General features: G+C 62.7%; 3 protein-coding genes across 15 annotated transcripts in view; 1 reads left to right on the top strand and 2 right to left on the bottom strand.

The window, feature by feature from the left end:
* TNS1 (tensin 1) overlaps nt 1–10,933 on the bottom strand; it is a 68,630-nt gene extending 57,697 nt beyond the window's left edge. For 10 of the 13 annotated variants that reach the window (XM_064434869.1, XM_064434872.1, XM_064434875.1 and 7 more), the window contains exons 1-2: nt 4,230–4,344; nt 3,076–3,113 (exon numbers count right to left, since the gene is read on the bottom strand). In XM_064434869.1, the coding sequence (XP_064290939.1) occupies nt 3,076–3,113; nt 4,230–4,305 (114 nt within the window). In that variant the 5' untranslated portion in view covers nt 4,306–4,344. Of the gene's footprint in view, nt 1–3,075; nt 3,114–4,229; nt 4,345–7,613; nt 7,677–10,610 lie in introns of those variants that run through there. The other 3 variants (XM_064434876.1, XM_064434884.1, XM_064434873.1) reach the window with 2 other exon arrangements.
* Nucleotides 10,934–12,653: 1,720 nt separating this feature from the next.
* On the top strand, nt 12,654–19,709 carry RUFY4 (RUN and FYVE domain containing 4). The gene is made up of 11 exons (XM_064435566.1): nt 12,654–12,725; nt 13,490–13,585; nt 14,542–14,603; nt 15,333–15,439; nt 15,778–15,903; nt 16,165–16,271; nt 16,416–16,559; nt 17,059–18,124; nt 18,200–18,306; nt 18,965–19,111; nt 19,221–19,709. Exons 3-11 carry the CDS (start codon nt 14,558–14,560, stop codon nt 19,531–19,533), a joined length of 2,163 nt encoding a protein of 720 aa, XP_064291636.1. The 5' UTR covers nt 12,654–12,725; nt 13,490–13,585; nt 14,542–14,557; the 3' UTR covers nt 19,534–19,709.
* An 863-nt stretch (nt 19,710–20,572) lies between these two features.
* LOC135309453 (C-X-C chemokine receptor type 2-like) lies at nt 20,573–24,212 on the bottom strand. The gene is made up of 2 exons (XM_064435565.1): nt 24,014–24,212; nt 20,573–22,162 (listed from the first exon to the last, which is right to left on the bottom strand). Exon 2 carries the CDS (start codon nt 22,155–22,157, stop codon nt 21,084–21,086), a length of 1,074 nt encoding a protein of 357 aa, XP_064291635.1. The 5' UTR covers nt 22,158–22,162; nt 24,014–24,212; the 3' UTR covers nt 20,573–21,083.
* Between the last annotated feature and the right edge of the window lie 406 nt (nt 24,213–24,618).

Below are 24,618 nucleotides of genomic sequence, written 5' to 3'. Positions count from 1 at the left end.
ACGGTCACACACGCACATGCTCACATACGCAGGCACACACACACGTGGCCCAGCAGCCTGGCATGGCTCCAATGCACACTCTCAGCTCCCTAGGAAGAGACACTGCGGGGACAACCCCTAGACCCTTTGCCCCATGATGTGCCTCAGTTTCCCCTCTTGGCACAGCCCAGCAGTGCGGGGCCCCTGTGTGGCAGGGGCGAGCAGGGCAGGCTGGAGCCTTGCCAGGCCCAGGGGCTGGCACAGGCGCCATTTCCCAGAACCAAGCACCAGCAATCGCCAGCCAAACCCCACAGCGCTCCCTGTGCCCCTGCCAAACCATCCGTCAGGGGCCAGCTCCCACCACGGGAAGCAGCACAGTCCCCTCATCTTTTCTCAGCCTCTCCAACCAGCATCATGGCAAAATCTGGCCACAGTCAGAGTGAAGACATCCCGAGGGATGGAGACACTCCGAGGATATCGCTTGATTTGGGACGTGCCTGCTTGGCCCCACTGCTCAGAGCGTGCTCGGTCAGAGAGCAGTGTCACCACCGATCCTGGCTGTGCCACTGCTGGCATGTGCCACCCACAGCACAGGCTCACCCACGCCTGAACGGAGGCACAGAAGTACCCCACACCATGTTCCCTGCCTCCTGCTGCCCCCACACAGGGCTCGGTGACTCAGTTTCCCCACTTTTCAAAGGAAGATACAGCCCCGCAGCTTTGGGCAGGCAGTTTTGGTGCAGGGAGGGAGGGAGGGGCAGGCTGTGTGTGTCACATACATACCAATGTCCATCCATCCAACCGTCCCTCTCGGAGAGAGGGAGGGAGGTTTGCTAAGCAAGGAAAAATCCCTGAGCAGAGGCACAGGGCGCAAGAAGGGCCTTACATGGGCATGGGAACAGTGTTGTGCTTCCCAGCTGATGAGTGTACAGCTGCCCTGGCCCCTCCACAGCCACCCACGGGCACCAGACATCCCACCAGCATCACTGACAGCACAGGGCAGTGGCTTCCACCACTGCTGCCCCACTGTCTTCAGCAGGATGGAAACTTGAGGGATGCAGGTCACTGCCAGGGCACAGGTCCTGCCCTCACTGCCTTCTCATGGAGGGAGCACTCACTAGCACCCCAAAAGCTCCCAGGCGTCCCCACATACACTCCAGTGCCCCCCTCCCCTTATCCCCATCACACCCCCTGGCACCCCACACTGATCACCAGGAGTACAGCTCTTTATGCCCCACCCACACGCCCCTCTGTCCCCTCTCCCCTACACCAGTCCATTTGAGGTTTGTACGTGGGGGCTTTCCCCCAGCTGGGCCAGGATTCAGCTGGCTGGGAGCTGGCCATGCTAGGGGGCAGAACGAAGAGGTGGAGCAAGTCCCAGGGAGGTAAATACGGGGACCAAAGCGCAGACACTGCCAGCAGCATGGTGGGGCAGACTGCAGGGCCAGGGGAGACACCAGAGCCAGGGGACACCAGGACCTTGGCAGCATATCCAGGGCAGGAAGAGGAAGCATTGCAGGGCGCAGCTGCCAGCACTTTGAGGGTGCGTTCATCTTTCCTCTCCAAAGTATCCTGGAGGTGCAGGGGTTAAACATGAGGGACTTCAGGTAAACAAGAGGCCATTTTTGCTCCATGCCAAGCCCCCTCCCCACATGCACCCTCCTCGGAGACCCTACAATAACAAGCTGGCGTGTGAGTCAGCTGGCCATTTGCCCGACCGGAGGAGCCCCTCCCTGGGCGCTGGCCCAAAGGAGCTCTGCGGAAGGCCCCTGGCCCTGGCCCCATGCACGCTCCCCCAGCAGCAAACCCCTCGGCTAGCTGGCCCCACCGAGGGGGCTGCAGCTTCCAGCGAGCGTGGGAAGGGTGATGGAGGCTAATGAAACACAGCCGGCCGAGAGAGCGAGCCACGGGCTGCCCATGCGCACAGCCGAGCCAGATGCTGGGAGCCTGGTATGACCCCCCTGCTGCTGTACAGCCCCCTGTCAGACATCAGAGAATCCCCACCGGGTTCACACCCAGACACACACACTTCCTGACACTCCCTCCTGCCTGGAAACCTCTGGCAGATGCTCCCTGCCAGTGCAGGCATCCCCTCGCTGCACGCCCCTCCCAGCTCTCCCCACAGCACCCCGGCAAGGCCACCTTCTCTGGCCTCACCTTCCTGCCATCTTTGGCTGGAGTGGGGGTGACACAGGGTCCTGGGGTGGCCCAGAGTTGATACAGGGTCCTGGGGCTGGCACAGCTCTGCTAAGCCTCCCAGCCACCCTTGCCCAGCCCTCTCAAGGCCCAGGGTATCCCACAGCCCCCACTTCCCCCAAGAGCCCAGCCAGGGCTGCTGCCAGTGCCTGCCCTGCCCCGCCACCCATACCGTGGCACCCTGCACAGCCCAACGTGTGCCCGGCCCCTGGCACAGCACCCCCCCTTTATTCCCCCTCCCTGCCCAGCTGGGCACAGGCAATGGGCACGGGAACAGGCATGTCCCAGCCTACGCTGTCTGCCTGGGGCATGCCAGCCTCTTCCCGCCCAGGATGCCAGCCCCAGAGGTAGCTGGCATACACGCCTCCCCAGGGATTAAGAACACGAAGCCTCCCCTGCCCCGGCAGCACAGCAATGGGCACCATGCCCACCTCCAGCTCCTCGGAGAACCTGGGTTGCTGTAGGGTTCCCCTCTGCCGGTGCAGCAGCTGGATAGGCAGACACCACCAGGCATCCTCAGCTCCACTGTCTCCTGCCAGCAAGATCCGCCCCTGGCTGGGCATCGGCAGAGCTGCTCAGCCTGCGTGCACGCAGCTGGCAGCGCTCGGCCACGGCGCATGGCACCCACGTGCAGCAGCACTCACCCTGGCACAGGGCACCCCGCTGCAGGCACTGGGGCACAGACACCCCAAAACCCAGCCTCGCACACAGACACTGCATGTCAGTGACCAGGCAGCAGGATGGCACTGCCAGCCTCACCCAGTGGTGACACCAGTGCCACCATGACCAGCTCAGAGCCACCAGCCCATCCAGTGGGATCAGCTGGCATGGATCATGGTATCTTCCGAGTCCCTAGCACCAGCAGGCAGGGTTGGGGACAACTCAGAACACTGGCCTTACCTTGGCTTGGCACTTGGTGTGGCAGGAGAGCTTGCAGCCTGTGGGAGAGAGAGGGGAGAGAGGGTTATTGGAAGCAGTGCCGGGGGGCAGTCTGCAGGGCAGGAAGGGGGGCACCTAGCACTGCAGGGCACAGAGCACCTTGGCACTGGGCACTGGCTGCCGGGACGTGCACACACGTGCAGGGACGCCCACACCCTGCACCAATGCACATACATTCTGGGTGGCACCAGCACGGCACAGCAGCAGGCACACAAAATGTGGCTCTGGGGCACACACGGTGCCAGCGTGCCAGTGAGTGTGTGAGAGTGCAAGCCCCAGTGCCCAGGGTGAACAGCGGGCAGGCAGACAGGTCTCATGGGGCCTCTCATGGACACTGGCATGACTGAGAGCACCACAGGGGTGCTGCCATCCCCTGTGCTCTCTCTCTTCTTCCCCTGCACTGCTGTCGCACACTTTCACCCATGCCCCATGGAGGGCACGTGCTCACGGGCAGTGCAGGCTTGTTTGCCACTGCTGGGGACACACGCTTATGCAGGGCACCACTGCGCTGCCTGAGTAGCCCCGCAAAGACACACGTCCCATCCCCAGGGGACACAAGGGTCCCCACGCAGCGTGGCCACGGCCGCACCCCAGTCCCTGCTCCCCTTGGGCCTGTTTCCTGCAGCACAGGAAGCCTCATTGTTCCCGTTTCCTCTGTCCGCCCCTCGCACGGGGCTCGGTGACACCGCACACGTGCGAGGGCTCGCGGCCCCACCTGTGACACACGGGGTGCCACGGGCAGCAAGCACGGCTCAGGGCTGAGCACGCCCCTGTGTGCACAGACCCCCACCCATGTGCACATACGTGGTGGCTGCTGCACACACACTGCACGTGTGTGAACCTGACACACATGGCCACGTACATGTGTGACACCTCGGTGTCTCCATGGGCCACCCTGGCTCCCAGCCACCTTCCCACCCACAAAGGCACCACACATCCTCTCTCAGAGGCACAGCTCTCCCTCTAACACACAGGCACACGTGTGTGCACAGACTGGCACAGGCACATGTTCCCACATTCGGATCCTCGTGCATGCAGCCATACACACACATCCCCGCTGTCCTGACCTCCCTGGCATGTCCCCGTGCACGCGCGTTCCCACAGCCCCGGCTCACCTCTGCAGGTGCTGCCCTGGCGCGTGATGGCCTGCCGGCAGATCCCGCACGCCTTCACCTTCTTGAAGCTCGTCATCTTGAAGGAGTGTGCTGGAGGAGCCTCCAGGTCCTGGGGCTGGGGGCAACACGGGGCTTGGTCAGCGGGAACAAGGTGGCACCAAGACCCAGACACTCAACTCCGACCTGTTTCCCCTGGGCGGTTCATCCTCCACCCGTGTCCCCCACACCCCTTCACCTGTAGCTGTGCACTCTGCAGCAGCTGTACAGGGTATGGGCCACAGGATACGGGGTACAGGGCAAGGGATGGGGGGCACGGAGTGGGGATGGGGGTACAGGGGAAGGGGGGGTGGGGCACTGCCGCCACCCCTTTAAATAGTCTCTGCCGCCCCCTGGCGGTGCGAGCCTCTGTGCAGTGTGTGTGTGCACACATGCACACGCTTGTGTGTTCACACACCTGTGCATGTGCACATCTATGTGTGTGTGCACGCACAGATCGTGTGCACAGATGTGCACGTGTGCTCATGCGTGTGTCCATGCTCTTTGTGCTGCGTGTGCTCTGTGTGTGTGTGCACATACACAGCCGTGTGCGTGCACGTGTGTGAGCACATACATGTGCGTGTTCGTGCACAGATGTGTGCACAATCATGCCTCCCTGCATGTCGGTACTTCTCCGTGTGTCCCTGTGAATACGTGCCCGTGCACAAGCGTCTCTGTGAGCACGTGCAGCTGTGTACATCTGCACACATAGGGATGTTTGAATGCATGTATGTGTGTGCAAACTCGTGTGCACGTGTGAATGCGCATAGATAAACGTGTAGATAATACATGCATGTATTTGCAGGTGTGTGGGTACACAGATATGTGCACAAAAACCTATGTGCACACCCAAGTACGTGTGAGTGCTGCCAGTGGGGTGCCCATGCTGGGGGTGTCTCACTGTCATGCTGTGGTTTGGGGTACATGCCAGGCAGCATGTGCTGAGGTGCCTCTTGGAGGGGTGTAAAGGGGACACGACACAGAGCCCCCTGAGCGTGAGCAGCCGTGCCCACCCTGTCTGGCACAACCCACAGCAAGAGGAAGCTGATGCCACGAGTGTGACTGAGTGCAGGATGGATCCAAACTGTGCAAGCATGTGTGTGTGTGTTCATGCACGGGGGTTGAGGACAGGGAGGGGGCTTGGCACAGCTACAGGCAGCCAGTGATCCTCCCGAACTCCCCTTTGACTGTTTTTGGAGGGGGGCAACCCTTGGCAGCACGCCACCCCTGCCCACCCACCCGCTGCCAGATGAAGACGTGAGCCCCTGTAAATCCGCCTTTTCATGCCAAGACTAATGAGATTAAGCAGAGGCCCGGCGGCCCCCCCTTGCCTTGGCGCCCCGCTCTCCTCCAGCCCTCTGCACCAGAGCCAAAGGGATGGTGCCAAAGTGTCAGGGGGCCGGGCACCTCCCCACAAAATTCTCTGCCTCAGTTTCCCCAGTGCAGACACAGACGGGGAGATGGGCCATGCACATGTGTGTGCAAACACCCCCGGGGCTGTGAGGGTGCTGTACATGCAACATGCAGTGCATGTGTCGTGGCACTGTGTGCACATGCACACCTGCAGGCACGCATGTCCCCACCAGCCACAGCAGCGGCACGGGCTCATTGTTCCCATGTGCAGGTCCATGTGCCACCATGCACACACTCACACGGGTTTGTTCATGTGCGTGCAAGCCCCTCTTCCCTGGGCACCTGCTCCCACAGGGCCACTCACGGGAGGTCCCCTGGCAGCCCCCAGAGCTGGTGCCACCCCGCTGGGTGGGTGTGTACACCCACAGACGTGTGTGTGCTCAGACGTGGCGTCACCCACCCAGCGGCCGTGGGAAAAGCTCCCCCGGGACAGGGGCTCCCACGCCGCAGTTGCTGGGTGACAGTGAGACCTAATGATGCCATGAGCTCCTTTGCATATGCAAAGCAGCATCATTGCTGCAGGGTGCCCCGGGAAGTGGCCTTGCTCCCCGCTCCCAGGGACCCACTGGGATGCCCAGGGATGCCGACACATCTCCCATGCACAAACCCCCCACTCTGCCCTGGCCTCCATGGCTTCATTAACAGCAATTATCCTCACTCGTGAAAGAGCTGGCCCTTTGATTCCCACAACCCCAGAGTCTCTTCTGTTTGTCTCATTGCCAACACCATCACTGTGTCAGAGGGGGACCAACCCAGCACCCAGCTTTATGTCCCCCCAGCACCCTGCTGCTGGAGGGGCACTCTGCCCACCCAGTGCCACTCTGCCAGCCAGGGAACCAGCCCATCCCACAAAACAATCCAGTCCCAGCTCCATACTGGCAGCATCCCAATTAGCCTCCCTGCCCTCAAGGCTGGAAGCTGTTGGGGGGATGCAGGGGCATGGGCTGGAGGGCTTCTTGGGCACGTCACCTGGGTACCCACCCATGGGTACCCACCTCCAGGGACCAGCACCCACATGGTGCAGGAGCAGGGGTGCCAAGGCATTCCTAGCCATGAGGCCCGCCAACACGCAGACCAAAGGAGGCTGGAAGGGGACCCAGGTGTCCTGGGCTGGAAGAGGCACCAGACAGAGATGCCAAATTAATCAAGAGCTGGGAGACCTGGGTTCATTGCCCAGCACTGCAGAGAGTGCAGTGGTGGCGGGGGGGAACCTGTGACACCCAGTTCCCCTGAGGCTGCAAAGCCAGGGTGGGTGGAGGGCACCAGGACACCTGGGTGCAGTTTTGTAGGCTCGGGTCCACCCAGAGTTTTGCAACCCACTGGGCCCCGGGACCCAGCATGGTGACTGGGGAGAATGCAGAGTCCCAAACCCCAGTAACTAACCAGATCCCCCCAGTTTTCCGAGTTGCCCTTCCCTTCAGTGGAGTAGCAGATCCTCTGCCCCAGAGAATGGAGGAGCCCCCGGCCAGTGACGCAGGCTGGGCGTCGTGGGGGATCAGCCTCCCACCCTCCCCAAGCCCACAACCCTTCCACACACGGATCCTTCTACAGCCCACTATGTCCCGCATCCCAGCCCGGTCCCCCCTCTTCGTGCACCCCCCAGCCCACTGCCCCCCGCCACTTCTCTCTCGGGCTGGGTCCCGCTCCGCTCCCCACATTCCCGGGCGCCTCCCGGCCCCGCTCCCGGTCCGGTCCCCCCAGCCCCACCCCGATGTCCGGCCGTCCCTAGCGCTCTCCGCTCTGTCCCGGTTCCCCCGGAGCCGGTCCTGGTACCGGTCCAGCCCCGCCAGCCAGCCCTTCCCGGTGCAAACGCCCCCGCTCCGTCCCGCTCCGCTCGCATCCAGCCCCATCCACCTCCCGCTCCCGGGACCAGCCCCGCTCCGCGACCCCGGCGCCGGGACCCCGCGGCGCTGCTGCCCCCGGCGCGGCTCGTACCCAGAGCAGGCAGGAGAGGCACAGCCCGGTCATGCTGCCCGCGGCGCGTCCCCGGCCGGCCGAGCCCCCGGCCCCTCGCTCCGCCCGCCCGCCCCACCCCGGCCGGGGGAAGGAGGGGAGCGGCAAAGCCCCCCCGACCCCGCAGCGCCCCGCTCGAGTTGGCCCGGAGGCGTCTGGGACACCCCCCCACCGCCAGCAGAGGGGCTGCGGGGGCCCGGAGTGGGGCTGTGCGTGTCCCGGGCCCCCTCCTCCCCACTCACACACATTTGGGATCCATTTCCTCCGCTGACCGGGGGAGACCCGCCACCCACGTCACCCTCATCCCTCCTCCGGCCTCCAGCGGGTCCTGCGGCGGGATGCACCCCCCCCATCCCCAGCCGAGTCCCCTGGGTGGTCCCGGGATGGGAGACGGGGAGGGATCAGCGGACATCCATGCGCGGAGCTGGGGGGCCTCTGCGAGGGGGGACAACCTCCAGGCGGGACCGAGAGCGGCTCGGCAGCCTGCGGCCCTGACGGGAATGGATTTGGCGGGGGGGGCTCCAGCCCCTCCTGGGGGGCTTGGCCGTGCGACACACGGTTCCCCTTCTCTCCGCCAGTGCTGACTCCGGCTCCAGCCTGGAAACTTGTGCTCAGCTGGCCGTGACCATGAGGGTGTGAGTCAGGGTGCGGGACGTGCCAGGGGGAAGGACACACCGACAGGACGAGCCACGGCTGGCATGGAAACCTGGGCATGGAGAGGACGTGGGCACTGTAATGCCCCGCTCCCCTTGCCTCGGTTTCCCATCTATACTCTGCATAAAATCGCCGGCCCAGAAAGGAAGGGCAGGGTGGGCTGGGGGTAGGCTGCCCTTCCCAGAGAGTGGGGTGGCATCTGGCTCCTCCCAAAGTGCAGCATGACCCCTACCCAAAATATCCCTGTCCCATTGCCCTCCACCCCACCACTATGACGTGCTCACCCGGCCCAGGGTGGTGGTACCCCTGTGGGGATGTGCCAGCGGGGACGGAGGACAACACTTCCCACCTCTCCATGCCAAGCAGCTCCAGGGGCAGGGGAGGCTGGGGGGACTGATCGTGCCCACAGCACCAAACAAGCAAAGAGCCATCCCTGCCCACCCCCCTCACACACCCCTTCCCATCATTACAGCCCTTATTAATCAACCTCGTTACTGCTCACAAATGAAAGCCTCAGTGGAGAGAAGTGTCCACACCCCCCCATAAATCACCTGCTCCCATTCACTGCCGTGACAATCCCAGGCTCCCCAGAAGGGCAGGGACAAGGGTCATGCGACAGGGACAGGGTGGCCGCAGGGACACAGCCCATCACCATCATTTAAGGCTCATTTTCTCAGCAGGTGGACACATACAGGGTCACTTAGCAGAGGGACTCCCGCACAGGTTCTCCTGGTGTAGGCATGTACTTCCAGTGCATGCCTTGGCAGGACTCCTTTGTGTCCTGGGGTCACCACATCCCCAAGGCCCCCACAGCCACTTCCAGCAGAGCTGTCCCCACAATGCTCTTGGGTGCACAGGGCACACGCACACATCACACATGTCACCCCTGTGTACATGCCAGGACACACTCATGTACACCACACACACAGCCCATGTCACACACGGTGGGTGGGTACCTGTCAGCACAGAAAGGACTGAGACACCCCTCTGAAACAGCTCACACCATCAGAAAGCCATGCTGCTGCCGCCCTCAGCAAACACCCATGTGTTAGGGGACACACACCCCATGGCAGCTCCATAGAGACCTCCTGTGCACCCACACCCGTGTGAGCTGCAGTTCACTCTCACCTCAGCCCCACTGCATGCCCATGAACGCACATGCACAAGTACACGTGTGCTACAGCCCCCCACGAGTCCGTGTTCTCACACCCACATCAGAAACACACGGACAAAGTGGTGGACACAGGACTGCACAGCCACCAACCCACGTCTCACCAACGCCACCCACCCACCCACAGCCCTGACCACCCACCCCCCAGTACTCCCATCAGCTCATGGTCCTGCGTCCCCGGCGCGCTCTGGGGTCCCCAAGCAGTCAGAGGCCTCTCCTTCCTCCAGGCTGTGTCCCTGTCCTGGCATATACTGGATTGTCACCAGCCTGCAGTGACTCCCTCAGGCGCTGCCTGGCAGTGGCTTTGGCACCTGCTTTTCTGGCATGGTGCAGCTGAAGTGTCCCATGCCATCCTGCCAGGCACGGGGCAGCTTCCCAAAGACTGGGGAACGAAGTGAGGCTGGCGCAGTGGGAGTCCAGCACCCTCCAACAGCTTCCCCCCCTTCCTGCCTCAGTTTGCCGGGGTGGCAGAGCAGAATGAGTGCCCCCACCAGGTGCTGCGTGGGCACGGGGATCCCCTGTGGGGCAGTCCTTTGGCACATGGATCCCACACATGCCAGGTGCTGACGGGCCCAGGGGTGCCCTACACAGAGTGACCCCACAGGGGTCTCGCACGCTGGGCCCAGGGAGCCCACACTGCCTGAGTACTTTATGGGCATGGTGCTTCCCAGTGCCAGGTGTTTACAGGTACAGGGATCCCCCACGCTGACCACTTTATGGGCACAGGGATCTCATTTGGGGGGTGTTTTACAGGCACTGGGCTCCCCTCATGCAGGCACAGTGTTCCCTTTGTGGGTTCTGTAAGGACACAGGGACACCCCCTGCCTCCACGTCTCTCTGTAAGGACACAGGGATCCCGGCAGATCCCTGAGAATGAACGGCTGTACGGCAGATCCTCTCCAGTCAGGCACTGCGGGGTTCCTCGGGTGTGGGAAAAGAGGGTCACAGTGAGACGCTGTGGCAGGGGGGGCGAAAGGAGGGACAAAGGACATGCCCTGCACCCTGGCATGCATATGCAGGGTTTAACCCCCAGCTGCCCGGAGCAGGCAGGGCCAGCGGCAGCCCATACCCGCCCTCCCCGCACCCCGGAGCCCCCCAGCTCCGTGTCCCCGCGGCCCCTAACCCTAACGCCGTGCCCGGCGATGCCCGCTTACCTCCCGGCGGCGGCGGGCGCGGAGGGGCAGGAGGCAGGACACCAAGGACTTCCCCCAGCCAACCAAGGTGGCAAAGCACCAGCTCAGCCGGGTCATGGTGCCCCTGCCAGGGGCTGGCCCGGCGGGGGGAGGGTGCAGGGGCCGACCCCTGCCCAGGGCACGCTCGGACGAGCGGCCGAGCCCAGCCGTGCGCCGGCCGCAACAAGCTCCGGTGCCCGGGCAGCGCCCCCGAAGTGCCCAGCCCTGGGCACGGGGCCGTGCGACAATGATGTGCTGGGGGGCTGCGGTCCCCCCGGGCCCTGTCCCCCCCGCCGGCTCCCCAGCGTCGCCTGCGCGCTGGCAGCCAGGCAGGGAGCACCGTGCCCGCCCCTGTCCTGCAGTGCTTGGGTGGGAGCCAGCTCCGACACGCTCCCCCTCCTCCCCCTCCTCCTTCTCCTCCTCCTCCTCCTCCTTCTCCTCCTCCCGCACACGGGGCTCGGGGTTTGGCTCCTCCGGCGCTCGCCCGCCTGCCCTCCGGGCACGGCATCCCCTGGGGTGGATGCCAGACCTTTACAGGGTCCCCCACTCCAGCGCCGTCCGTTTTGGGGGTGCAGGAGGTCGCACACCGTGGGTTCGATCGCAGCTCATTCCGCGACCCTCGCCCCGACCCTGCCTCAGTTTCCTTACGGTACCCCCTGCCCACCCCAGCCCTAAATGGCACTGTTTACACACGGGCAGGGGGACTTCCCTCCCCCTCTGCCAGTCCTCCTTGTATCCCACCAAGCCTCTCCTCGGGAGCCTGAGGACACAATCAGGGACTCTCCACACAGTGGGGACCCCCCTTCCAGTGGGGTCTCTCCCCAAAGCCTGACTGACTTGCCGTGCTGTGGGCACAGAACTGCCACGGGGAACCTCTCCCTGCAGGACAGCTCACCATGGTGAGCTTGCACGGGGCAGGGGAACAGAGGAACAGCGCGCAGCCCCCTGGGCACCGCACATCCCCCATGCACCCACGGAGGCAGTGCCAGGAGGAGCAGGCAGCAGCACCCCTGGATGCTGCCATGATGCCGTGCTGGTGCTGGGCAAGGACCCATCCCCACGGGGCAGCTGCTGGTGCCAAGCGTGGGCAGCGGCCATGCCAGGCATGGGCACTAATTGCATTTGCCTTGGGAAGCCTCCCAACAAGCAGCAGCATCGGGGTGGGGGTGCAGGAAGTTTGGGTGGTCCCCCACAGTTCGCAGCTGTCCCCCAGAGCTCTGTCTGGCACCCTGGCGGTGGTAGAGGGCTGGGGGGCAGAGGGGGCCAGTGAGCCTCAGGGAGGTGACATCACCGCTGGCTCCATGGTCCCCCACCCCCATTTAATTAGCAGATGGCCCCCGGCTCCCCCCCACCCCGGCAGGCAGCGCCAGGCCTGTGCGGGGCCATTAGCTTTATTGGCTGTGCTGAACCCGGGCCAGGCCTCGTTAATTGAATTGCACCCACGCCAAGGATGGGTGAGAGTCTTCTCTGCCCCCCCAGCCCCTGGCACCCCCGCCCTGGCCCTTGGCTGGGGCAGGGAGAGGGGACCCTGGTGCCAGGCTGCCGCAGTGGCGCGGCGGGCAGGGACACGTCCCCCCTGCAGGTGGTGGGGTCCTGCCCTCGCAGTGCCCGGCACGGGGCACATGGGTGGGTGCAATGAAGGGCACACACGGTGCCCTCTCAGCCTCTACCCACGCCAGCCACACGTGTACAGCTTGCACCCACACACGCAGCCACACAGCTGTGCTCGCACAGCCTGCACACACGTGCAATCACACGCACGCCTGCACACGCATGCACACACACATATGATGATGCTGATGCTCCACTGCCACCCAGCACCCTGCCCAACCCCTATCCAGTACGGGGTGCTGTGCCCCATGCCCGCAGTGGCACACACTGCAGGGTGGCACGGGACAATGGGGGGCTGAGCATGGGTCACTGCCTCGGGCTCCCCTCTGCTCCCCACTGCACCTACAGGCCAACACCCACCCAGGAGCCAGGGGGTGCTGGGAGGCCCAGGCTCCCACTCAGCATCACTTCCTACTTTCACTTTGGTGTCGAGCGAGGCCTGGCCGAGGGGACACGGGTGCCCCCAAAGACATCCAGGTGACACAGGTAGGAGCAGTGTGCTCCACAAGGAGGGGCATGGCAGGGGATAGGACACGGGCATCGCTGTGGCCATCCACCAAGATGGTGGTGGGGAGCGGGGTGGCAGTGGGTCCCCTGCCTGGGCTGGTGGGATGGGCTGGCATCACCTTTGACATTCCCCCCACAGGGGTTTTTCAGCCCCCAGTCGAGAAGGAGCCCACAGGACAGGGCTGGCACAGTACAGGGGTCCAGGCACAGTGAATGAGGTGCACTGCTGGGTTGGGGGCTCCCTGACAAGAGGGAGCCTTGTCCAGAATGCTCTGGAAAGAGCTTACACACTGGCTCTGGGTGTAGCCCCATGTGGAGGCCAGATGGTTGGGGAGGGTAGAGGTCCTTGCTGGGGGGCTGCAGCTCCTGCCGGGGTCTCTGTGCCCAAGGGCTGTTGTGCATGGGGGTGGCCTCTGTGCCAGGGTCTGCTGCTGGCTGCTTCTAGCAGAGGATGGGCCCTGGATTCCCTCCACAAAAAACTGCGGGCAGGTTCTTCAGAACATTCCGAATTTCCGTTCTCACTGGAGACAATCAGGGTCCCCCATGTCTGACACTGTCCTTCCTCTGCCCCCCCAAAAGCTGCACAGGGGGACCAGCCTTGCTGGCCCTTTCCCCAGAACCGGCAGCCCCCAAAACAGGGAGCTGGGTGCTGGGGGCTAAGCTGCCGTGCCTGATGTGATGTGGGACGGGCAGGCTGTGGCTTCTGCAGCCCCACCGACCTCCCACACTTCCTCCTGCCCAAGGTACAAAAGGAGAAGCAGGCAGGCACAGCGTGGGCACAGGGACATGCCAGAGCACCCGCAGCACTCAGCAGCAGCCTCGGGGCAGCCTGGACACAGGTAAGGGGCTTCTCTTCCCAGGGGAAACCGAGGTACAGGTAGGGTGGGCAGATGCAGGTAGCTCATCCGGGGTCTCTCAGGAGCACTGGAATGAGAGCGCAGGCAGCCCGAGTCCTGCGTCCTGTCCCTCACGGTGCCATGGTGGAGGGCACAGGGCACTCACACGCTTGGGCACGTTTGGGCACACCGGTGCACCACTGCTGTGAGTGCACGTGCACCCTGCTGGGACACCCCCCCACCCCCAACACACGTGTGCTGCCCCACACCACCAGATTCCAGCCACAGTGACAAGTCACAGACCTGCCACTTCCACGGGCTATTTCCCTCACCCTGTCCCCAAGCTGCCACCCACCCCAAAATCACTCGCTGCACTGTGCCCTGCTGCCCCCCACCTCATGGCCACAGCTCACCCAAACCTCATCCCAGGCAACATGCTGTGCCAGAGGGTTCTGCCTAGGGGGCTGAGCTTGGGGGGCTGCATATCGGGGTGTGTGCCCCCTTGCTCAGCCACCCAGAAGCCCCCGCACTGGTCATGATGTGACTGAGGGAAGCGAGAGCAGAAGCAAAAGCAGCACTTCCCCTGCGCCAAACCCACATCCTGAATCCTGGAGAACAGGGACAGGGATAAGGACAGAGACACAATAGGGATGTGGTGGGCTCAGCCACAGGAAGTCCCCAAGGAATGGGAGCAGAGGCAGGGGACATACAGGGCCAGGGCCCGTGGACAACTAAGAGGGTGCAGGATGGGACACCTGTGTCCACCCCAGCTGTTCTGGCCTTTGTAGTGGGGGAACATGGGCAGGGTAAGGGGTGCCTAAACCTTCCCTCTCCCACCTTGACAGCAGGCACCTCTGGGGTAGAGCAGGGGGGGCAGACACTCTCTCTGGCACAGAGAGTTTGGGGGTGCCAGGGGAGTGCCAGCCTAGAACCTCTCATCACTGCCCCTGCCTCTGCAGATCCCTGTGAACAGCCATGGCAGGGGAAGGGGAGCTCAACCGTGTCATCAAGGACCTGCAGAGTAAGTGTGCCAACCAGTCCCCTGCCAGCATGCTCCCTGCATGGCACACCTCGCCCTGCCATGCCAGATCCCTTCTTGCATCCAAGTCATGGGCAGTGGGGGGTGTCACTGCCAGGGTGCTCCAGAGAATCTCTGTGCCAGCCCTGGCACTGCTGCCTGCTCCCATCCTCACTGCCAGCCCCTGGGAATCGGCAGTGCCCAGGAGGTGGCTGTGCTCCTTGCTCCCCCTGCTCCCCTCCTTCATCCCAAGTTCCTCTTTCTCCTTGAAGAAAAGGAGGCTCGGTGGGGGATCTTATCACTCTGTACAACTATCTGAAATGAGGTTGTAGCCAGGAAGGAATCAGTCTCTTCTCCCCAGTTACAAGGGTTAGGACAAGAGGAAATGGCCTCAAGTTGTTCCAGGAGAGGTTTAGACTGGATATTAGGAAAAATTTCTTCATGGAAATGTTTATCAAGCATTGGAACAGGCTACCCAGGGAAGTAGTGGGGTCACTACCCATGGAGGTATTTAAAAGACATGTGGATGTGGCATTTGGCTACATGGTTTAATGGTGGATTTGGAAGTGCTGGGTTAATGACTGGGCTTGATCTTGGGGGTCTTTTCCAACTTAGATTCCATTATTTCATCCACCATGGGAAATCCCCAAGGCCAGCTGTTGTGAGGCAGTTGAGGGAGGAGGGGTAGGATGGCAGAGGGTGCCATGCCAGCCCAGCCCTGCCATCCCGCAGAGACCGTGGCCGAGCTGAAATGCAGCTACCAGGAGCAGAACGTGCCGGTGACAGACGGGAGCCGGGAGCTGCACAGCCTCTGTGCCCAGCTGGAGTTCCTCCTCCAGGTAGTGCTGCTGCTCCAGCTCTGCTGCTCCCTGCCTCATTTCCCCTTAGGCACAGCTGAGAGCAGAAGGGACCATGGGTTAACCATTCAGGGGCTGGAATAACCCCACCCAGCATTGTCTGGCCCTGGGCATCCCCACCCACCTGGACCAGGTTCTCCCTAGTCCATGTGTGTAATTACATGTGCTGCAAAAGACAAACTGAGGTATGGAGCCAGTGAAGAGAGGGACACCCGGACCAACCCTGCTGGGGGAGCTGGCTGGATTCCAGCCCCAGGTGACAGGCTGTGGGGAACAGGGGATGCTCCCAAAAACAAAGTCCAAGCTTGTACCTCTGCCAGTTTGACCTCAAGGAGAAGAGGAGCTTCTTTGGGCAGCGCAAGGACTATTGGGACTTCTTGTGCCAGGGCCTAGCCCGGTGCCGGCAGGAGCATGAAGGCATTCACTTCGTCACCTCCCTGGACAAGGTGGGCATGGGCTGGTGGGATACCCAGGGACTTGTGCACACACACGGGCTTGTGGGTGCACATGCACCTCTGCACAGGCACACACTCACTTGGGCACCAAGCATTCACCCACTGGTGCTATAAACAGTTTTGTGCCCTCTGGGATCCCCACTGTACCGCAATCCTAGCCCTGGGGACCCTCTTTCCCTGCATGGGCTGGGAGGGAGGTGTGTGGAGGGGCAGACTGGAGAGACAGGGATTGATAACCCCCTCTCCCCGCAGCTGAAGACCCCTGTGGGCAGGGGCCGAGCCTTCCTGCGGTACTGCCTGGTGCACCGGCAGCTGGCAGAGTCCCTGCAGCTCTGCCTCCTCGACCCCGAGAGCCTCTGGTGAGAGCAGGGGCACCGTGAGGGGATGCTCGTGGCGCTGGGGGACATGGCCAGGGTGGGCAGTGCCCTGCAGCACCCAGTCAGCAGAGCATGTGTACCTGTCCAGGGCATAGGGGGATGCATGAGCTTGCTTTGTGGTTGCAGTGAGTGGTACTACGCCCGTAGCCCCTTCCTGAGCCCCGAACGGCGAGCAGAGATCCTGGGCAGCCTCTATGAGCTGGACTGCGTCACCTTCCACCTGGCTCTGCACAGGAGTGACCTGGACACTGCCTGGCCCATGTTCTCTGAGTGAGCTTGGGGACACTGGGGGCACCAGGGGCATTGGCAGCACTGGGGATGTCAAGGGCATCAGAGGCACCTGGGGCTTGGCATTGCAGAGAAGCATGTGTGCATTGCCCCACTGCCCTAGACCCCACACAGCACTCCAAATGTGCCAGCTCTCCACGTGTGGCCCCAGGAGGGCACAGTCACTGGCACCAGCACACACACCATGCCTGTAATCATGCCACATGCATGTGTACATACACACACAAAGAGCCATCCGCTGCCAGGTGTATCCCTGCTGCAGCACCATGACACTGTGACATCTGACACACAGGGCACATGTATGTGGGTGCCACGTGTTCTGTGGGTGCTCAGGCTGGTGGCACCAACATCGCTGATCCCCTGCCCTGCTGCCCCCCAAATTCCTAAAGGCTGCTGTGCCCAGCGAGCCTAAATGGAGGGTGGTGATGCCCTGTTCACCTTGGGGGTGATCTGGTAGTCCTGAGCCCTGTGTCCCCTCTAGGCCACTGGTACGGCCCAGCGTGGTGACCAGGAGCAGCCCAGCAAGGACAGCCCTGCAGACGGACAGGATCGGCACTGTGGCACATGGATGGCCCGGTGGCACTGCCCATCCCACTGTGGCACTCCATGGGGCACCAGCCCATCCCTGCCTACACACTTTGGCTGCCCTGCAGGCAGGGAGCGTGGAAATGGAAGATAGAGAGGAAGATGTAGAGGATGGGGAGGTGAAGAAGGACGTGGAAGAGGAGGATGAAGAGGAAGTGGAGAAAGATGAGAGTAAGGATACAAAGGAGGTGAAGGTGGAGGATGTGGAAGTGGATGTGGACGAGGATTTGGAAGAGAAGCATGAAGAGTTGGAGGAGGATGAGAAGGAGATGAAGGACATGGATGTAGAGGAACTGAAGGATGCACATGGCACTGCCAAAGCAGCCCGGCCTGATGGTGCTGGAGAGCCTGGCACGTCCCCGCTGTCCACCGGCACACGGTGCATGCTGGGGTCCCCGTCCCTGGTGCCCAGGCAGCCGGGTGGGACAGAGGAACCCCTGCCGGCTCTGGTGTCCCGGCTGCGGGCCGAGCTGGCTCAGCGTGAGGCGGCGGCGCGGGCGCTGGCGGCGCGGCTGGCGCGGGCCGAGCTGCGGCACCGGCGGCAGGAGGAGGGCAGCGCCCGGCGGGCACAGCTGTGGGCACGGGAGGCGGAGGCTCTGCGGGAAACCAACACCTTCCTGCAGCGGGCACTGCGGGCAGCGCTGGCGCCGGGGGACCCGGGGGCGCTGGCGCGGGCACAGGAGGAGGCACGGGGCTGGCAAGGAGCGGCAGAGGAGCGCGGTGCCCAGCTGGCCAGGGCGCGGGCAGAGGCGGCGGCGCTGACCTCGCGCCTGCGGGAATGCCAGGAAGCGCTGGCGGCGGCAGGACGGACGGACATGGTGAAGGATGCTGGTAGCTCAGATGAGGTGGCTGCCGTGGAGGAGGTGCTGCGGCAGGCACTGGAGCTCGCCCGTGGTCCCCAGGAGTCCCCAGGAGCCCCCCAGGCAGAAGGGGAGCCCAGCACGGTCACCAGCATGGCCATGGTATGGGCAAGTCGGAGGGGATCCCGCGGTGGGGTGGGGGTTTGGGTCCAGGATTGAGCCTCCACTTTCCCCCAGCGCTTGGCCAGCCTGGCTGCCACAGCGCAGGAGGAGACCTGGCAGAGCCGGCAGCAGCTCCAGGCCCAGCGACAGGAGATGGCACGGCTGCAGGAGGAGCTCAGCAGGTTGGGCAGGGACCCCTGCTTCCACACCCATCACCCCGGAGTGGGAGCTCCTATCTCCACCTGCCACATGGTTTCCCCTGGGGCCCCCAAAGTTGTCCTGCTTGGACACAGCCGAACAGCAGCTGGGGAGTGGCAGGGAGGGAGGGAGGGAGGGAGGGAGGGAGGGAGGGAGGGAGGGAGGGAGGGAGGGAGGGAGGGAGGGAGGGAGGGAGGGAGGGAGGGAGGGAGGGGTCAGTTTGGGACTGATAGGTGGGTGGAAGGGTAGGTGGGCAGAGAGCTGGAGTGGTTTGGCATTAGTAGATAGAGGGAGGGAAGGAGGGATCAATTTAGGATGAATGGATGGAGATGGGACGGTGGATGGAGAGACACAGGGATGAGTATTTGGGATGAGTAGATTGGTGGGTGGGCACAACGCCAGAGGTATGGATGTGGAGAAGGATGGATGGACAGTGGGAAAACGGATGGGTGGCAGATGGCAAAGTGGCCGTGAGGGTGGGGAGAGAGCTTGGGGATGGATGGGCAACAGCAGAGAAAAGGGAGGGAGGGAGGAAAGGAGGGAGGGAGGAACCAGCCGCGGGAGGTTCATCCGCATGCATGGAGGGATGGGACACGACCAGCTGAGAGTCAGGGCGACCGTGTCGCCGCTGCCCCGCGGCAGGGCCCGGCAGGACGGAGAGCGCTGGGCAGCGGCGCTGCAGCGGGCGCAGCGGGAAGCGCTGGAGCGGGAGGCCACGCGCGGCGCCGAGCAGGCACGGCAGCAGGAGCTCATCCGCGACATGAAGGGGCGGCTGCTGGAGCTGCTGCGGTGAGAGCGCCGGCGACTCCGCGCCAGGGCAAAGGCACCCAAACCCCTTTGCCCAGAGGAGGGCACCAGAGCCCAGGCAAAGCCAGTGCTGACCTCTCCCCTCCCGCAGGGAGAAGGATGCCCTGTGGCAGAAGACAGAGGGCATTGACACTCCGATGCCCAGCGCGGTGCCCCGCGACCCGGGGCTGTGTGCCCGCTGCCGCAAGGATTTCCGCCTCCTCTCCCGGCGGTACAGCTGCAGGTGGGCTGTCAGGGGAGCGGGGCTGCCCCTGGCACAGGGCGGGGACGGCTCAGCTCTCACCTCCTGCTCTCCCAGCAGGCTGTGCCAGGGCAAGGTGTGCCACTCGTGCTCCGTGGACATGGGCAAGCACGGCCGCTGCTGCCTGATTTGCTACCAGCAAAGGCACCCGCAGGCCACATGAGCGGGGACAGCAGCCCTGGCACCATGTCTGGGACACCTCCTGCCCTGGCTGCCTCTTCTTGGACTTACGGGGTACCCAGGTGTCCAGGGCTTGCATGCAGGTCCTGCTGCCCGGCATTTCGGGTTTGACATGTGTCTTTCTTGCGGCTGGTCCACAAAGAGGAAAACTGCTTATTTCTGCTACCCTGTCTTCTGTGTCATCCATCAGTCACTGCCAGATTGACACTGGGGTTGGGTGCAGGGTGGGGAATGCTGGTGTGGGGTGTTCAAGTTCTTCTGGGGGAAACCATCCCCAAAAAGGGTGTCCTAGCTGCAGCCAGGGTGAGCCACTGCCTGCACCATCCCACAGTGGGGAGAGTAGACAGCTCTTGGCCAACAGCTCTGGCTTCCTATCACGCTGCAAGGAACCACTTGGGCAAGAGGTTTCTCAGATGCAAAGGTGATGGGCTGTCCTTGCTGAGCAGCCCCACTGGCTCTGCTCTGCCCCAAGTCCTCAGGGTTCCCACCTGGGTGCTGGGAACCCCTGTACCCACCCATGAGCCAGTGCATGGGTGACATCTGCTGATGTCCCCATGGTTTTGGACCCCTAGGAACCTGGATCAAGGTCAGTGGAGGAGCAGTATGGGACTCCAGTGGAGAGATACGTAGGTGTGCCGGGGCAGGCATCCTGAGGCCTGGCACACAGAGTGGCAGGAGAGTCCCCAGCAGGGTCACAGTCCCTTCTTCAGCACCTCAACCCCAGTCAAGTGTCAGCCCCAGTTGCCCAAGCCATGGCGGAAACATCCCGGTTGTGTAAGGGACAGGTTCCCAGCCCTTTGCACAACAATCTCCTGACCCATGGCTGGGGGGGAGTGGGGGTGCCTGGGGTGCTGGCACCCTTCGGGCAGGGGTCACAGGGCTGGCTCAGAGTGAGGGGCTGCTCAGAGATCTTTCAGTGATTTGCTCTGCTGGGGTTGAGATTGGGGTTGGGAAGGGAATGACTTTGTCCCCAGGTGAGATAGACTTCACATAGAGACCTCTGTACCATCAAAGTGCCAGGACCTCTCTGGGGAACTGTAGGAAGTAAAACCTGGGCTTGGGTCCCCTGTTCGGATGCATAGGATGCTAAACCCTGTCCTGGAAGGATTCTGACAGGCTCAGCAGGCACCACTGTTTTGGCACTGTCCCCAGAGAGGTGCCCTGGCCCTGTCCTGCCATGTCCCTTCCCATGGCAAAGAGGAGCCAGACATGGGTGACCAACCCACCAACTCCTTTATTGCTGACTGGTCATCAGGTAAATACACCACCCCCACAGCAGGCTCACAGAATCCACAGGGTCACAGGCTTTGTCCCAGAGAGAGGGGAGGGTGGACACTTGACATCACTCCCCTGGCAATGGGGTCCTACCACCGTGCCACCCAAGCCCCCTTCCAGTTGGGGTCCAGCATCCAGTGGTGGCCCTGCCCATCCCCATGGCATCACCACCCACATTCCAGGGGGCTGGATGAGGATGCTGAGGTGTGTGGGGTGCTGGGACCTGCTGGCACACACAGGGCTGGGTCCCAGAAGAGCTCAGAGGGTGGTGGATGTATTGCCAGAGGTGGAGGCATAGGAGGCGCGGCCGTAGCGGGCAACAGCCTCCTTGCTGATCAGCCCACGCTGCGCCAGGATCTTGAGGAAGCTGTTGCGAAACTTTTGACCGATGAAGGCGTAGATGATGGGGTTGATGCAGCTGTGGGCAAAGCCCAGCACCTGCGTGACAGAGAGGGCTGTGTCGATGCGGTTCCTCCTCTCACAGGTCTCGGCAATGGCCCGCGTCCTCATGAGGGTGTCGCTCACCAGCGTGATGTTGTAGGGCAGCCAGCAGACGAGGAACACCAGCACCACAGCGAAGATCACCTTCATGGCCCGCTGCTTCTGAGCGTTCTTGGTCTGCAGGAGGGTGTGGATGGTGACGCCGTAGCAGAAGAGCATCACCAGGAGGGGCAAGACAAAGCCGAAGGTCTGCGGCAGGACCCGCAGCACTACCCGCCACTTGGCCGTGTCCTCGCCGCTGATGCGCTCGTAGCACACGGTGCCGTTGTTGGGTGAGCGGAAAGCCTCGCGGAAGAGCAGCACGGGCAGGGACAGCAGCGTGGAGAAGACCCAGATGCCCAAGCAGACAAACTTCACCCAGTGCCTCTTCTCGGTGGCAGCCCGTGTGGCGTAGACAATGGCCAGGTAGCGGTCCACGCTGATGCAGGCCAGCAGAAGGATGCCGCTGTAGAAGTTGGCTTCCTGCAGCACGGAGATGACTTTGCACATCACAGTGCCAAAGACCCACTCGTGGGCGCGGTAGGCTGCCCAAAGCGGCAGGGTCAGAGCAAAGAGCAGGTCTGCCACGGCCAGGTTGAGCAGGTAGACGTCGGTGACGGAGCGGCTGGTGTGGATGGAGGTCACCACCAGCACCACCAGCCCGTTCCCCACCACACTGAGGATGAAGACGAGGCAGTAGATCACCACCACCAGGTACTTGTTGAGGACAGAGCTTTCAGGCCGGCATGGGGAGGATGAGATAGCAGTGTCAGGCATCGCTGTGGAGTCATAGGTGTAGTTGTAAAAGTAGAAGATGTTGGAGAAATCTCCACTGTAGGACAAGGACTCCATTTCGCCTGTGGAGCACAAAATGGCATGAGCGTGGGGTGGCAGTACTGTGGATCAAGGGTGACAGCATCTTTGGGTCCTCTGGCTTTTCTATTGTCCCCCAGGTCCCCTCCCAGCCAGTGGGCAGCTGTCCTTCATCACTGCACTGTGATGGAGGATACGGCATCCACACTGTGCCAGGAAATGGTCAGTACTGCAGGCAGACACTGTTCCTCATATACCCCCTCGTAAAACACCCCCTGCATGCCTCAGTCTCCTGCATTTCACCCCGATCCTGTCCCTTTCCTGACTCCTGTGGAAGAAGAGGTTCCCCCACAGAATGATCATCTCTTCTCAGTTTGGGGGGCTTCCCCATCAATGTAGCATCACATCCCTCCAGGAGACATCTGGCTCCTCCAGAACCCCTGGGCTACCCTGCTTCCTGTGGCTCCTTCAAAAGCCTCTCAGCTCTTTGGGCATCTCAGAGCCCCTCAGGCACCTCCAAAGTTCTTCAAGTACCCCTCCAGCCTCTCCACCCCCTCAAGGATTGCTGCTGTGATGCCTGGAACGGAGCTGCCCCTCCTGCCACCCCAGCCAGCAGCAAGGCTGTGGTCATGGTGCCTGGGGCAGGCAGCACTCAGGAAGGTCTGAGGGTGTTTTTGTGCCCTTCTTCCCCCTCCTGGTCTTGCTCCTGCAGGAGGGGTTTCAAGCTCCCGGCAGAAAGACACGTCACGCTTTGCAGGCAGCTTTGGAAATATTACATCTCTGGTTTTCCTGTTGCTCAGCTGGGCACTGCCATGTCCCCCCGCGCCTGGCCTCAATGGGGAAATCACAGGTGGCAGTCGCTTCTTCTGTCTCTTCACACATAGGAGACAGTGAGCTTGCTCTCTTCCTGCCTCCCCAAAGACCACTGGCTTTCAGTCTTATCCCAGAATGGATCTGGACTCTTGTTTCACTCTGGTTTCACCCGTCTGTCCCATTTCTGAGCCCCCAGCCCCTCCAGGGCTTGGAGATGCCAGGACTGCTTGGGGTGCTGAGTCCCCCCAGTGCTGGGGTCCCCCAGCTCCGAGCTGGCCCTGGTTGAACCCAAACCATCCCTGGAACCAACTTTCCCCTTTTTCCTGATGTGAATTCCCTGCTGCAGCTGGGCTGGTGCCGCTGCCCAGAAAAACCTCTCCCTGGCTCTGCTGTATCCTCTCTCGCAGTGATCGAGGGGTGGAAATCTTGGGATGGTGACCCCAGGGTGGTGATGCTGGGATGCTGAGGCATCAGCATCCTGGAGGACCGCGAGCAGGGATGCTGCCAGTGCTGATGGGGGAATGTCCTCCCGAGTGGGGCTCCCACAGGCACAGGGCAGAGCCTGATGCCAGTGCTTCCCCTCCATCTATTTCTGGCTGCTGCTTTCTGCCTCCCCGCTCCACAATTCTAGTGGTTCCTCTGGAAACGGGTATTCCCCGGGTATAGCACACACAGACACCCCACAGCTGGCCCAGATGAGGGGAACAAGCAGCACTCCATTTCCCCTCCTGACCCTGGCAGGGCTGGGGACAGTGGGGTGGCCCTGGGGCTCTCAGTGGGGAGGAAAGAGGGACATGCCATGGGGAAGGCTCATCACTGTGCAAGGAAATGGGAGCAGGTTTTTTCCCCACGGCACCCAGGACTGATGTCCCTGGGGAGTGTGGAGGGTTTGCACGCCAGAGGAGCCCTCAGCACAGCCTTGGGTGCTCTCACCCACCACCTCCCTCTACCACGCAGCCTCTTGGGCAGCTGGAGCAGCCCACCCCAGCCCCCAGGCTGCTCCACGTGTGAAGGGGCTCAGATGGGAGCTGTCAAAGCCCAAGGAAAGCCACAATCCACAGAGGTGCACCCCACGGACTCACTGCTTGCTGCCGTCGCCGTCCCCTCAAGTCTTCTCCTGATCCCAAGCTGTTTCTCACCGGGAAGCACACAGGTACGGGTTTAAATCCAGATGTCACCCCAAAGGGCTCCGGCGCAAAGCGTGCTGGGGTGCAGGGCAGCACCAGGGCCAGGGGTCTCGCCAGCCGGAGGCTCCCTCACCTGTGCCCGCTGCCACGTCACCTCCCAGCGCCCCTGTCCTCCACCACCCCCTTTATACTGCCCGGGGAGGAAACGTTGCAAAACTTTCTCCCAGAACGAAGCGGAAGTGGCAGCCCAAGGGACCCTTCCGTGGTCACCCCAGATGCCTTTCCGAGTCCGAGGGGAGCCCGCAGCCCTCTGTCACCCTCCTGTCCCAGGATGTCCCAGGCCGCGCTGCACGGGGGGTGCACCCAGGGGTTCATTGTCATCCCTGCCACGATGCACCCCGGGGGTCTCCAGCTGGGGGTCTCCAATTTGTCCCCAGGCCCTGTGCAGATGAGGGCATCCCCTTCAAGGCACCCCTGTGTGCTGCAGTCCCCCCAGGAGGGCAGAAGGTCCCCAAGGCCATGGCCGGTGGGTGCTGGCAATGCAGGGCTCTGTGCCTCAG

Source organism: Passer domesticus, chromosome 10 (genome assembly GCF_036417665.1).
Source record: "Passer domesticus isolate bPasDom1 chromosome 10, bPasDom1.hap1, whole genome shotgun sequence".
Classification (NCBI taxonomy): domain Eukaryota; kingdom Metazoa; phylum Chordata; class Aves; order Passeriformes; family Passeridae; genus Passer; species Passer domesticus.
Note: the sequence above shows the minus strand (reverse complement) of the source record. Positions and strands in the feature narration are given on the sequence as shown.

Excerpts from the sequence above, each read along its gene's own strand:
- RUFY4 (XM_064435566.1), top strand. The coding sequence starts at position 14,558 with ATGGCAGGGGAAGGGGAGCTCAACCGTGTCATCAAGGACCTGCAGA. Across the intron at positions 14,604-15,332 it reads TGTCATCAAGGACCTGCAGA|AGACCGTGGCCGAGCTGAAA; the intron begins GTAAGTGTGCCA and ends GCCATCCCGCAG. Across the intron at positions 18,307-18,964 it reads CTGCAGGAGGAGCTCAGCAG|GGCCCGGCAGGACGGAGAGC; the intron begins GTTGGGCAGGGA and ends GCCCCGCGGCAG.
- LOC135309453 (XM_064435565.1), bottom strand. The coding sequence starts at position 22,157 with ATGGAGTCCTTGTCCTACAGTGGAGATTTCTCCAACATCTTCTACTTT.